The sequence below is a fragment of the Mus pahari genome, chromosome 22, assembly GCF_900095145.1.
Source record: "Mus pahari chromosome 22, PAHARI_EIJ_v1.1, whole genome shotgun sequence".
NCBI lineage: Eukaryota > Metazoa > Chordata > Mammalia > Rodentia > Muridae > Mus > Mus pahari.
Genome location: NC_034611.1, coordinates 40,691,423 through 40,705,692, shown reverse-complemented (window position 1 = coordinate 40,705,692; position 14,270 = coordinate 40,691,423). Strand labels below are relative to the sequence as shown.

Here is a 14,270-nt window from a genome sequence, read left to right as displayed (position 1 = left end):
AAAAATACTCAATAAAATTTTCACAAACCAAATCCAAGAATGCACCAAAACAATCATTCACCATGATCCAGTAGGCTTCATCTCTGGGATGTAGGGATGTTTTAATATATGGAAATTCATCAACATAATCCACTATATAAACAAACTCAAAGGTAAAACCCACATGGTCATCTCATTAGATGCTGAAAAAGCCTTTGACAAAATACAACACCCCTTCATGTTAAAAGTTTTGGGGAGATCAGGAATTCAAGGCACACACCTAAACAAGATAAAAGCAATCTACATCTATTATCCTTTTTAGGGATGGATTTGTAGAAAGATAATTTGTAAATTTGTTTTTGACAAATGGGTCCTCATAAAATTTCAAAGCTTCTATAAGACAAAGGACACTGTCAATAGGACAAAATATCAACCTACAGATTGGGAAAAGATCTTCACTCACCCTGTATCTGATAGAGGGCTAATATCCAAAATAAATAAAGAACTCAAGAAGTTAGGCTCCAGAAAACCAAATAACCCAATTAAAAATGGGCTACAGAGCAAAACAGAGAATTCCCAACTGAGGAATCTTGAATGGCCGAGAAGCACCTAAAGAAATGCTCAACATCCTTAGTTATCAGGGAAATGCAAATCAAAATGGCCCCGAGATTCTACCTCATACCAATCAGAATGGCTACCATAAAAAAGTTGGTGGACACCAGATGCTGGCAAGGATGTGGAGAAAGAGGAACACTCCTCCATTGCTGTGGGACTGCAAGTTGGTACAACCACTCTGGAAATCAATCTGAAGGTTTCTCAGAAATTGGACATAGTTCTACCTGAAGATCCAGCTACACCAATCCTGGGCATATTCTCAAATGTGCTCTACCATATCACTAGGACATGTGCTCCACTATGTTCATAGCAGCCTTATTTGTAATTACTAAAAGCTGGAAGCAACTTACATGTCCCTTAATGGAAGAATGGATACAGAAAATTTGGCACATTTACACAATGTAATCCTACTCAGCTATTAAAAACAAGAACACCATACATTTTGCAGGGAAATGGATGGAACTAGAAAATATCTTCCTGAGTGAGGTAACCAAGACTCAAAAGTAAACACATGGTATGTACTCAATGATAAGTGAATATCAGTCAGAAAGTTCAGAATACTTATGATCCAACTCACAGCCCATATGAAGCTTAACAAGAAGGAAGGCCCAAGTGTGGATGCTTCAGTTCCACTTAGAAGGGGGACCAAAATAATTACAGGAGGCACTGGGAGAGGAAAGGGGTAGGGAAAGGGGGGCAGGATCAGGTATGGGGGGAGATAGGAAAGAGTCCTAGAGGGCCAGAAGAATGAATAGAAATATGTAGCAGTGTGGAGTGGGAGATTGGGGGGACATGAACCACTGTAGAATCTGAACCACCAGGGATGTGAGAGGCTACTAGAACCCAATGGGGATGGCATTAGCCAAAATGCTCAACAATGTGAGGATGGAGCCTGAAGAGATTACCCTGAGTAGATAGACATGGCCCCCAGTTGAGGGACGGGGCCACCCACCCATCTCATAATTTTGAACCAGAATTGTTCCTGTCTAAAGGAAATGCAGGGATGAAAAAATAGAGCAGATACTGTAGGAAAGGTTATCCAGTGACTGCCCCAACTTAAGATCCATCCCATCAGTGGACACCAACCCTGCCACTTCTGCTGATGCTAAGATGTGCTTGCAAAATGGAACCTGGCATGGCTGTCCTCTGAAAGTCTCTACCAGCATCTCACTGAGACAGATGCAAATCCTTACAACCAACCACTGAACTGAGCTTGGGGACCCTAATGGAAGACCTAGGGGAAGAACTAAATGAGCTGAAGGAGATTGCAATACCATAGAAGGAACAATAGTATCAGCTAACCAGTTCCCTCAGAGCTCTCAAGGACTAAGCCACCAACCAAGAGCATACATGAACTGGTATGTGTGGCTCCTGATACTTATGTAGCAGAGGACTTCCTTGTCTGGTTTCAGTGGAAGGGGATGTGCTTGGTCCTGTGGAGGCTTGATGTCCCAGAGAAGGGCATTGCTAGAGGGGTGAGTGGGTGAAGAAGTACCCTCTTAGAGGCTAAGGGGAGGAGGTATGGGGTGGGGAGCTTGTGGAACGGGGATTGTGCAGGGCTACAAGATTTGAAATGTAAATAAATAAAATAATTACTTTTTTAATTACAGACTGAGCAAAGTAATGGAGCATGGAGCTTGATCTTGAGAGGGACTGCCTTGAACCATGTACCCATGGCCCTCATCTGTGTAGTATAGTCTCAGCTTTCATCCTTCAGGCATTTTCTAATCTAGTCAGAGAAACATACACATTTGGAACTATACACAAAAGACAAGGTTTATACTAAAGTATAATAATCATTATAATAGCCCGGATGGCTAAATAGTACATTTCAATTGCAGAATTGTGTTTGAGTCCTCTAAAAATGGGTCATTTTAACTGGATATAGAAGGACTTATAAGATTTTGGGAGATGGGTTTGTTGAACAAGTATTTCTTGAGCTCCTATTATTAAGCCAATAAGTATTTTAGACATTCAAAGAAGAGCAAAGACAAAGGCAATAGCAAACTGCAAAAAAGATAAAATCGAGGAAAAGGAATCAGGTGTTGAGACAATTCTGTACTAATGTTTTTGTATTTCTGCACATCTGTGAGAAGATGCACTACCTGCCACCTCGGAACTATCTTTTCAAGAATGTCTGGAAAGCAAACAGTCTAGAAAGATGTAGCAACTCCTTCTAGAACAGGGAGTATGTAGGTCTACTGACTGTCTGGGACAAGTTGTAACACAGCCCAGTGTGTATTGGGCCTTTGCTGGACTAGAGGAGAAGCAGCAGAGAGATGAAGCTCTGTTGTCTACTATGCTGAGCAAGGACTTACTTGCTTCTTACACAGATTCATAGCTTCTTGATACATACATGAAATTATAACAAGTTACTTAGTGATAATAGGGTGACCCTCAGACCCCTCCAACAGTTCTTGGCAGATTTTGGTAGGAGTAGAAGTTGATTGAAACATGGCTTCCTGGAACAGAAATGCTGAAGTCATGCAGGCCAAGGTCAGCAACACAAAAGCACCCTCTAGACTCTAGCAGTAATGTTTTTACCCAATCAGGTATCACCGCATCTTTATACTTTATTGTTGCTGCAATCAACTACCTCAGAGAAGACGACTTAAAATAGGAAGGTTCATGGTATCAGAGCTTTCCAACCTTGGCTCCAATGCCAATGTACATGTGGTGAAGCACTAATTCTTTTTTGACAGGGTTATTTGAGTAGAGTTTACATACAATAAAGTATTTGAAAGGCTCTACATTTTGATGAGTTTCAGGAAACATTTGTGTGTGTGTGTGTAGTCTCTCACCACACTCAAGATCTAACTCTTTCCACAATTCCAAACAATCCCCTGGCCTTCTGTGTCACACTGCACCTTTCGTTTCCTTACCACCACTCAGAAGGTGAATATTGATCTGATTTTTGTCTCTGTAACTTTATTCTAGAATTGTGTAAGTGAGGTTGTCAGGGTTCTATATGTCTAACTTTGATCAAACTGTGCAGTGTTTTTGAGATGCTCCTATGCTACTGACTATAGTAATCTTTTGCTTGCTGAGGAACTTTATAGTGAGGATATGCTATAATTTGATTACTCATCCACCTGTGATGGATTTTAATACTTTCCAGGAGTTTTGAGATCATGGATAAAACTGCTATTGCTTCATACTTTTCTGTGGACATATATTTTCATTTTTTTCCCAGGGAAGTGCCTAAAAGTATGATTGGACTACATGTTAACTCTATCAAGAACTGATAAACTTCTCCACAGTGGTTACACTTTTCTACAGTTCCATCAGTAATGGAGAGTTCTGTGCTCAGTTCTGTGCTCATCTGCATCCTGGGTGGCCCTGGGAGTAGTCACACTGGACATAGGTTGGATCTTACTGTGGTCTTTATATGCATTTCTCCATATGCCAGTGATTAATGGAACCAAGCACCTTCGTTTGCATTTGCTGACCATTTATACACCTCAAACTTTCAGCTACTAAAAATGTTCTAACTTTTTAGAATTGACTTCCAAGAGTTCTTCAGATAACCTGGACATAAGTCTTTTACCAGGTAGCTACACTGTGAATGCTTTATCCTGATACAGCGAAGATTTTAAATGTCTATTTAAGAAATAAAATAATTCAGTCTAATAAGCTATGTTTTGTTTAGCTGCGGATGACTACTGCTCTGTCATGGTCCATGTCATTTACCTTTGAATGCCTTAGAAGTGTAATAAGTTTGTGTGTATTCATTTCTATTGCTCATTTAATGGACATGTATTTATAAATGTTCATTTATCAAAAGACTTCAGTCAATTATATATCTATGGCATAGAATATCTATCCTATGTTCTACAATTTCAGACACTTGGATTGAGGGGAGATGGTCTAGTTAGTCACCATGGTGAAGTTAAGACACACTATTTTCACATGGCAAAGTCTACCATAGCCTACCCAGGACCATGCTTCCTTTTTATTGACTTATCAGAGAAGGCAATATGATTAAGTATGGATTTGCTGATCTCCTTTTGTTGGTGTGGCCATATAACATGTCAATAAGAGATAATGTTTTCAGATTCAGAAAAAAATATATGCGTAGTCAGAGTGTTTAGGCTTAATATGAGTGCCAGCTGTCATCTTAAAGATATACTGTTATAATTTTACCCATTTTTTCCTCTTTCATTTTACTCTTATTTCTCCCTTATCCTTTTATTAGTCAGTGTTCTCCAGAGAATGAAAACAAATTGAAACAAATTGGAGATTTAATATATACATATATTTTCATATATATTTCCCTAGGGAAATGTGTATACACGCATTCATGTGTGTATGTGTGTGTGTGTCTGACAGAGAGAGAGACAGAGATACAGAGAGAGGAGGAGAGGGAGGGGGAGAGAGCGGGAGAGAGAGAAGAAACAGACATGATGGAGTGATATTATAAAAGAGTATCTCACATGATTATGGCTCTGGAGAAGCCTCACAATCTGCCATCTTCAAGTTGAAGGCCCAGAAATGTTGTTATGTAGAGCCACTCCAAGGGTGGTTACTAGAGGATAGCAGTATTGATGTCTGAGGGCAGAAGACAGTAGCTCAGCTCAAGCAGAGAGAATTTATCCTCCCTCACCCCCCACAAGGTTTTCTTTTGCTTGGACTCTCAATATTGAATCGTACTTAATCATATTAGTGAGGGTGTTCTATACTCTATCAATTCCAATGTTAGTGTCTTCTAGAAACACCCTATAGACACATCAGAAATGATGTTTTAGCAGATATGTGGGGAATTGTGGCCCAGTCGATTGGATTCAGTATATTCTCTCAGTCTCTCTCTCTCTCTCTCTCTCTCTCTCTCTCTCTCTCTCTCTCTCTCTCTCTCTCTCTCNCTCTCTCTCTCTCTCTCTCTCTCTCTCTCTCTCTCTCTCTCTCTCTCTCTCTCTTTATAGTTCCCTCTCAATGTATCTTTCCCATTCTCCAGAACACAGCTTATATTTCTGTATAGGTTTATAATTATAACAGGTAGTTATAGCACAGGTGTCTAATAAGTCTGAGATGGCCTGAAAGATGATGCATCAGGCTATGGATCCTGTTGATGCAGTGTCTTAGACTTTCATCCTCAACTTTGTACAAGTCTCCTAGGACACATGACTTCTTTTGTGGTAAGTTATTGGCTGTCCATGGTCCTGATTTTCCGATTTCTCCTGCATGTCTGTTTGGATTGAAATTCTGCTGCTTGCCATACAAGCATGATTTCATTTTGAAAACGATTTCTTTTTTGATGAGTGCTTTGGGTTTTTCATGCAAGTTCTAGCTTGTGTTCTGAACATTCTCTTCAGCTAGACACAGCACTTCAACTAACATTCCCCAGGGCCTCAGGCACTTACTCATTCATGCTAGCTCTGAACATCCTTGTAATAAAATGCCAAAAATGGTGTGTTCCCTGGGTTGATCAGAATCAGGGATTGACACATCACTGCCAGTAGACTAAATCTGGCCCAAGTCTGATTTTGTATAGTCTTTGAGCTAATATTATCTTTTATATTTTTTAAGATGTTAAAAAATCAAACAACAAAAAAGATGACTACATGTTAGAGATTTTACATGGCTCATTAAATTAAACTATTTACAGTTTGATTCTTCTCTGAAGAGCCAAATATATGTTAATAAAGTCAAATGTCTATGTGGCACAACACCGTGTAGAAGAGTAGGTTGTGTTCCTCCATGTAGAGACTCTTAGGTGTAATCTGACTAGCAGGTTTAACTATGCAGGCCATACAAAATTCACTTCCGAGAAATTCCGGGGAGAATTTTCAGAAGGCTACAGCAATTCTCCAAAGCAGCACAAAGACTCAGGGAGCAATTGCTCATGACTGAGTGAGATGCACTAGACAAACAGTGGTGCAAGTATGAGTCTCAAATTGAAACTTACAAAGATAACACTCCAAATTACACAAAAGTGGAACCGCTTCTCGTTTGTCCTCTGGAGCAACATATAGGGGACTATCACCAAGGATTTGTTTATCTGATGACAGGTGATAATTCACTCAAAAGATCTTAAAGGAAGGAAGTGGGTATATAACAATGGGAATAGCCCATTCATTCATCCATACATACATTATTTATATTGCTCATTATACAGAAAATAATCCCAGCTTTTGTTGCTCTTCTACTACACTGTAATATTTGCAATCCATCTGAACACAACACCAACTATTTTAGAGTAACATTTTACACTGTACTACGATTTCTATACCAGTTAGTTTTACAATGAAAGAACCTTGGCTATATTATGTCTCTAATCTAATATTCAATTCGTAAACCAATTTTTACAGTTTTGAGGATTAAATCCCGGATATCACACACCAAACAAGGACTCTATCAATTGATCTACATGCATCCCTAACGAACTTCTTACCTTATGACACATTTTCTCATATGCTTTTGTCTAGATAGGTCTCCACTTGAGAGTGATACTCTTTGTCTACATTGTGGACTCTTCTTTCTTCCATTCTTCTCCGTCTTTTTGCTTTCACACTTTCAACTCCATAACTCTAGATAAGAGGAAAAAAAGGATAGAGAGGAGAGGAAGGAGAGCTCTGAATAAAGTCAGGGGTCATGAAGAAGGAGGAAATTATCATTAGACTACTTCCTGGTGATTAAGGGAACTGAGTTCCTTGATGCAAGTTAGATCTTCATCAAGATGTCTAATTTCTCCTTTTTGTTTCTTCTTTGTGTATGACTACTTAACAAACCAAGACCGACAGCAACCAACAACCCCCCTCTTTGTGCCATAGCATTTATACACCTTCTGAAATGTCCCCAGGATTCCAAATGTCACAAAAATCATAGAAACTATCTTCAAGGGGCAAAATCATGACCCTACTGGGGCATGAGGCCAAATACTGTGGATAATCTGAAGCACTCCCATATCTCACACTTGAGATTAAAATGAAAACATCTTCTCAATAATATTTCTGTGTTTTGGAAGGAAACCAAAACTCCAAAACTGTCACTGCACTTGAGATATCCCTGTCTAATTCTGTGTGCTGGGATCCTTGTTGCCCTCCGAATCCTGCTTTCACTAGGAATCCGTCCCAGTTCTCCTCAGTTGGAATTGCTTCCTCTGGGCCTCAGGGTTCCAGTGTCTGTAGCAAGGCATTTTCAAGGCAGTTCACTCGCCTAGAACTCTTTGAGCTTAAGTGTAGCTTAAGTGTACAGACCCAGACTTGATCAAGCTTAGGTTTTGATTTCTGACAATAGCTTTTTTTCCAGAAAGACAACCTCATAGACTGAACAAATGGAAAGAGCCAGCCTTCATAGCTATGATTTTCATGCCCACCACCCTAGTAGGCTTCTGGTGTCATTTAGAGCCAAGGCTGAAGTTTCAGCTATTCGGACACTGAAATGGCAATACCAAGGTCTTTGATCCATTCAGTCCCTGTAGGCTGCTGTCATATCACACAATAGGCTATGCTGCTCTAGCTTGAACTTTTAACTTTGCTTATGTCTCCTGAATTATTATGTGCACACTTATATCTTGTTAGGGTTTCTATTTCTCTGCTGAAACATCACGACCAAAATGAAAATGAAGGGGTTTGTTTCAGTTTACAACATGTAGTCCATCATTCAGGGAAGTCGGGGCAGGATCTTAAAGCAGGAACCTGGAGTCAGGACTGGAGGCTGGGCATTGAGAATTACTTTTACTAGCTTGCACTCCATGCATTACTCAGCCCTTTTTATACCAGGCAGGTCCATCTGCCAAGGGGTAGCACCACCCACAATAGACCGGGTCTCTTATGTCAACCATCAATTAAGAAAATGCACCGTGCCGTAGAGTGTGACTGAGGCCACCGAGGAGGCTGCGTCTTGGGACCCGACATCTTGGCGTGACAATATGCCTAAAGAAAAAGCCTTTGCACGTTACAGCCTCCTTGTTGGTAGATCTTAAGGCAGAGCTCTTTCGAAAACAAGAAGAGAGCTGGGTGGTGGTGGCACACGCCTTTAATCCCAGCACTCGGGAGGCAGAGGCAGGCGGATTTCTGAGTTCGAGGCCAGTCTGGTCTACAGAGTGAGTTCCAGGACAGCCAGGGCTAAACAGAGAAACCCTGTCTCGAAAAACCAAAAAAGAAAAAAAGAAAATAAGAATTCAAACAAGAAAAACTTCTAAAAGGTTCTGGAGTCTTTGGAAAACCAAAGACAATTAATAAGAAGCCAACTATCTGGAGCAAACAAAATGCAGGGGTTACAAGTCGAGCGGAGAAGGACGCTGAACAAAAGCTTGAGGAGCAGAAGACAAAGCAAGAGAAAAATTGGGAAGAAAAGGCCAAATTATATGAAAAGACGACTCAAGGAGATTTTCTAGATGAGGAAGTGGAGGACGTGGACCTTGTGGATTTCACACAGAAGATCACAGACAAGCAAAAGGAAATGGAGGTGCTTGGTGCCACTAGAGAGTCCCGAATCCAGGAAGAGATGATGATGATGATGATGATGATGATGATGATGATGATGATGATGATGGAAGAGTTTTCTGAAAAAGTCATACCTCCTTCTCAAGACCCCAGTGAGGAATGGGTGGATTACGTGGACTCTTTGGGCCGATCCCGGCGCTGCATGAGGAAGGATTTACCAGGTCTATTGGAGATGGATAAAAATCTTCAGGGGAGACTTTTTGTTAGTCCTGCAAATGAAAAAACTTTGTTAACTGATGACATGAGGAAAGAACTTCAGCGCCAGCAAATGGAGGAAGAAGAAAGGGAGGCCTTGAAAAAGCCAGTGGGGCCCATCCATTATGAAGATATCCGGGGAAAATGAGGCCCGACAACTTGGTGTTGGATATTTTGCCTTTGCCCGAGACAACGAGTTAAGAAACAAGCAAATGAAAACTTTAGAGATGCTCCGTGAACAGATCAGAGAATAAAACGAGAAAAAACATAAAGGAAAAGAGAAAAGCTATGTTAGAAGCAAGACTGGCAATGCTTCGACAAAAGAAGATGAAAAAATCAAAAGAGGATGGGACTGAAGAAGAAGGCAGAGAAGCAGATGAAGTTGTTCTTGAGCCCTCAGAGCCAAAGCCTGCACCTGTCCCAGCTCCTGTGGCCCAGAACAGCAAGGTGGAGGTCATCATCCAGGAGAGGAGGGACACCAAGCCTGGGGTGCCACACATCCGAGAGTGGGACCGAGGGAAAGACTTTTCCTTTGGATTCTGGTCGAAGAAGCACTCAGAACTCCGAGCTGATCGAGATCCTGAGTTTGCCCCACCTTCAAATTACTTTGTGCGTCAAAAGAGAACTTTGAGTGGCCAGCCAAGGACCAGACCAGGATCAGCACCAAGTGACTTGGGACATCCCTCTGGCCAAAGCCAGGAACCCGGCTCTTCACACACATCCACTCCTGCCTCTGAAGGCTCACCACAAGCGCCCACAGTCACTTTCCAAACACTAGATGATAGGATATCTTAGTATAAACAAGTCACATGACCTTGTTAAAAAAAAAGAAAAAAAAATGCACCACAGGCTTCCTCAACAGCTCGTCTGGTGGGGACATTTTCTCAACTGACGTTTATTCTTCATAAATGACTCTAGTTTCTGTCAAGATGACATTAAACAAGTCAGCACAGTGTGTGTGTGTGTGTGTGTGTGTGTGTGTGTGCGCGCGCGCGCGTGCATGTTTGTCTTGTCTTCAAATTGTATTGTGTTCTTGTTCCAGCAGTTGCATGTTTGGGAAGCTGGTCATGAGGACGGTATAGGAAGAGAATCTGCTCATACCAGCTCATTCTGCTATGTGCCTCGAGGACCCTAGAACAGTATAAAGCTCTGATTAATTATGATGTTGTTAACAATTATTTTTTCATTTAATTTCAGGAATTAGAAAGATATTGAATATGCTTTCTATGTTATATTACCGATTCCCTGACAGCTAAACATCCAGGGATTCTGCAAATGATTGGTTTTGAATTTCTCTTACTACAGAAAAAAAAAAAAAAAATCCTGGTCAGGAAAACCTGTGGTGCCAGAGATGTGTAGAAGAAGTGAAACTGACTCAGAAAATTTTCACACTACTGAAAGTGTAGTCAATTTTCAATTAATTGGGCAGATGCAATTTTGCCAGAATGAGGATAATCAGTAATTTACTGAGTGGCACAGCAAATTGCATGCCAAATGTTACAACTTAAATGATAATTTATTATCTTAAGAGTATATTTAAGTATTCTTTGTATAACTGTAATAAAATAACTATATAACTAGCTTAAAAATTATTCTCATTGTAAATAGTTTCAATTTTATTTATTTATTTTCATCATGTGTATATGTTTACGTGTGTGCAGGTGTGCTTGTACCCATATTCACCTGTATGAAGGCTGCGGGACAGTCTTGGTCTTGTTCCTCAGATGTCATTTTTTTAATTTGTTTCTTTCTTTTGGAGACAGATTTTCTCAATGACTTGGAAATCCAAGCTCCAGGAATTTTCCTGTTTGGGTCTTCCTAGGGCTGGGGTTACAAACATGGACCACAATATCTAGCAGCAGTAGCACCTCCCTCCTTTCCTCGTCCTCATCCTTCTTTGATTTTTTTAGTGTGTATGAATGTTTTGCTGCATGTTTATGAGAGTCACTAGATTGTTTGAATGCATGGTGCTTGCAGAAGTCGGAAGGCATCAGGTTCCCTGTAACTGGAGCTATAAATGTTTGTGAACTACCATGTGGGTGCTGGGAGAGAGACCTGGCCTACGTGCAAGCCCCAGACCCAATGCCCAGATTCTTTTATGTGAGTTCTTGATATCAAACCAAGGTCTCAAGGCAAGTACTTTACTGACAGCTAGCGCCCCAGCATTCCATTTTAGAGGTTAAGTATGATTTTTTAAGTCAATGCTACAATGGCAGAATACCATAGGGCAGATGTTTAGAAGCCAGTTATATCAGGGTATTATTTTATTTCTAAATATGGATCTAAAGCATTTTATGACAACTTAACCAATTGCCTGGTAATGCAATTTACTTTTGGTCATCTGGATTATGAATGCTCATTTAAATTTGAAATAATAAATGTTCTCCTTCTCTTCGAACCTTAGAATCCATTTTTATAATGAGGATATATATAATTGGGAAATACTGAATTAAATCTTTTTGACAGATAGGATGTGTCTACTAGCCCATTTCAAAGGGAAGTAATAGTGGGTAGGGCAGGGAGTCATCAAGGAGCACAAACATAGAGCAAAGGAGCAGAGTGGACTGCAGGCCTCCTAATTTACTCTGTTGCCCAGAGCTGCCAGAATTTATGATCAGCAGAGCGCTGGTTGTTAAATATAGCTCTATCTTTTTCAGATGCTTGAGAGAAATGCCTGGTTTGGGGTCACATGGATGGAAGCGGGGAGAGGGGACCCAAGCCTCTTCTTATGCACTCCATAGATGCACATTGCTGTAACTGGACTAAACGGGGATGCTCTGGCTGTGTTGCAGCACTCAAAAGATAGTGTGGTCTTGTGAAATCCATGTCTCAGTCTCGTCATAATAAGCCCGGCTTGAGCACGTAGCTTTAGTACAGAAGGAAGCAGATAAACAATTAGAAGTTCTTCAGCTGGCTCTTGATTTTAAGTACTCTGTATAAGAAATTCCAACTCATTTCTCATATTTTGTGCAAGCTGTGTGTGATAACTGAGATATATGTATGTGGGTAGGTTGGAGACTGCAGTGGGAGGCTCAAGATGAATAGGGCAATGAAAACAGAAAGATAATTTTCTTAGATAAGCTTTGAGATGTAATAAATAAAAATCAGAGTAGACACTGCATGGGGCAGTGGGATCCTGGAGTTCTGATGCACTGAGCATTGTACTTCCTTGTGTTGACAGGCATGTTGTCCCCGCAAACACTACTGCGATTGTTGTCTAGTGCCTGGCAAGAACCTCTGCTGGGAAGTGGTCACAGGGCACATGTTGATTGATTAATTCTTCACAGCAGAAAAGTCTCTAGTTGTGAGAAGTTGCCCAAATTTTTATTCTACCATTGAACAAACAAGAGTGGGAGTATGGCATTACACTCACAAACTGCATAGAATATTTGCTTCTGCAGTTCTCATATTGATCTAGGAGTGTGCGTAAACCATTGCTATAGCAACAATCACTATTCAGTAGGAGAAAGCAATACATTATGTATGCAAAGAAAGAAATGAGGGAAGAATACTTAAGATGATACTTTTTAATGTCCTGCTGATGGCTATGCACTGACTGCTGAATATTACTTTTTCATAGAACACTGTCTAGAAAATAAGGCAGTTGGCAGTTTTGCACTTGCTGTAGAAGACATCACCAGTTCAAACATGATCTCACAAAGAACCACCTCACTGTGACTAAGACTCTCCACAAAAATGAAGACTATAATCACACTTGGAGTCAATCTGCTGGAAAAAAGAAAACATTCTCTTTTTAAAAGATTTATTATTTTAATGTGTGTGTGTGTGTGTGTGTGTGTGTGTGTGTGTGTGTGTGTGCGTGTGTGTGTGACATGTATCTGTGACTTTTGGAGGACAGAAGAGGTGTCAGATCTCCTGGAGCTGGAGTTATAGGTGGTTGCGAGTTAGCTGATGTAAATGCTCAGAACTGAGCTCTGATGTCAGTTACAAGAGCGGTCAGTGCTCTAGACCTCCGAGCACACAGATACTATACTATCTAGTAGCTGAAAATCGATGCATAGGACACATCACATTAATGTCCATAGGTGTTTGGTGGAACAGAAGGCTGTAAAGGCAAATTCAAATTTAGAGAACATAGCACTGATACGAGCCATAGATGGCTAAGACTAGACATCCCAGGAACCATGAGTCAGCTAATGATGGCTGACCTGGGATATCCAGGGAACCTGGTATAGGTGATGATGTAACCAATTATGTAACTGCTGGCGAGACATTTTTTTTTTCTGAGTTTTATATAAATATGTCCTTGAAATCAGAGGCAAGTGACTTCTGCCTATGCCTTCACCTGGTCTTGCCTGTGTGACTGATTGTGGACCCCTGTTTCTATATGCTGGTTTGAATGTGTGCCTTGCCCATCTTGTGCTCCCTGTGTCAGCTGATGTCTATGTGTGCATTCGTTAATAATGTATTGCACATCTGCTTGTGGCTTCTTTGCACTCTCTTTAACGTCTAGTACCTCAAAATGCCCTTTCCTAGTTTTGGCATAGTAGGCAGGATATACCTTTATGCATAAATCTTCTCCAGAAACAGAGGGAGTCATGCGGTAGATCTGGCCCAGTCACAGTAAATGACACGCTATGGCAGCTATTCTGGCCTTCTGGGCCCTCATGGGAAGCCGGGACAAAGTAGATAGAACTTTTTTATCATTAGAAGAGGAGGTTTCTGGGTCTTGGAAGATGCCATGCTGAGAAAGGAGCACGTAACAGTGAGGTAATGTAGGTTAGTTGTTCCTGGCTGCATTAAAGGCTGCTAATGAAGAAAACATATGGTGGGATGTTTCATGATCTATTAGTTATTGAGGAGAAAATAGAAGCCTGGGTGTGTGCTTTGAACTGTGAGCTCCATGAGAGCACCCTTATTAATGGTGAGGCAGAATTTGAGGAAGTCCATTAACAACTGCTACATTCTTGATTGGGAATCTGAGAGAGAGAGAGAGAGAGAGAGAGAGAGAGAGAGAGAGAGAGAGAGAGAGAGAGAGGACAGAGAGGAGGAAGAAGAGGAGAGGAAGAGAAGGAA

The 14,270-nt window shown here is 40.8% G+C and overlaps 1 protein-coding gene across 1 annotated transcript in view; it reads left to right on the top strand.

Annotated features, from left to right (window-relative positions):
- The window catches only part of LOC110338721 (coiled-coil domain-containing protein 174-like), an 89,723-nt gene extending 79,677 nt beyond the window's left edge, over positions 1-10,046 (top strand). Inside the window, 4 exon segments of the mRNA XM_021222131.1 lie at positions 8,426-8,544; positions 8,711-9,372; positions 9,374-9,474; positions 9,476-10,046. Of these exon segments, the coding sequence (XP_021077790.1) occupies positions 8,426-8,544; positions 8,711-9,372; positions 9,374-9,474; positions 9,476-10,046 (1,453 nt within the window).
- The last annotated feature ends 4,224 nt before the right edge of the window (positions 10,047-14,270 follow it).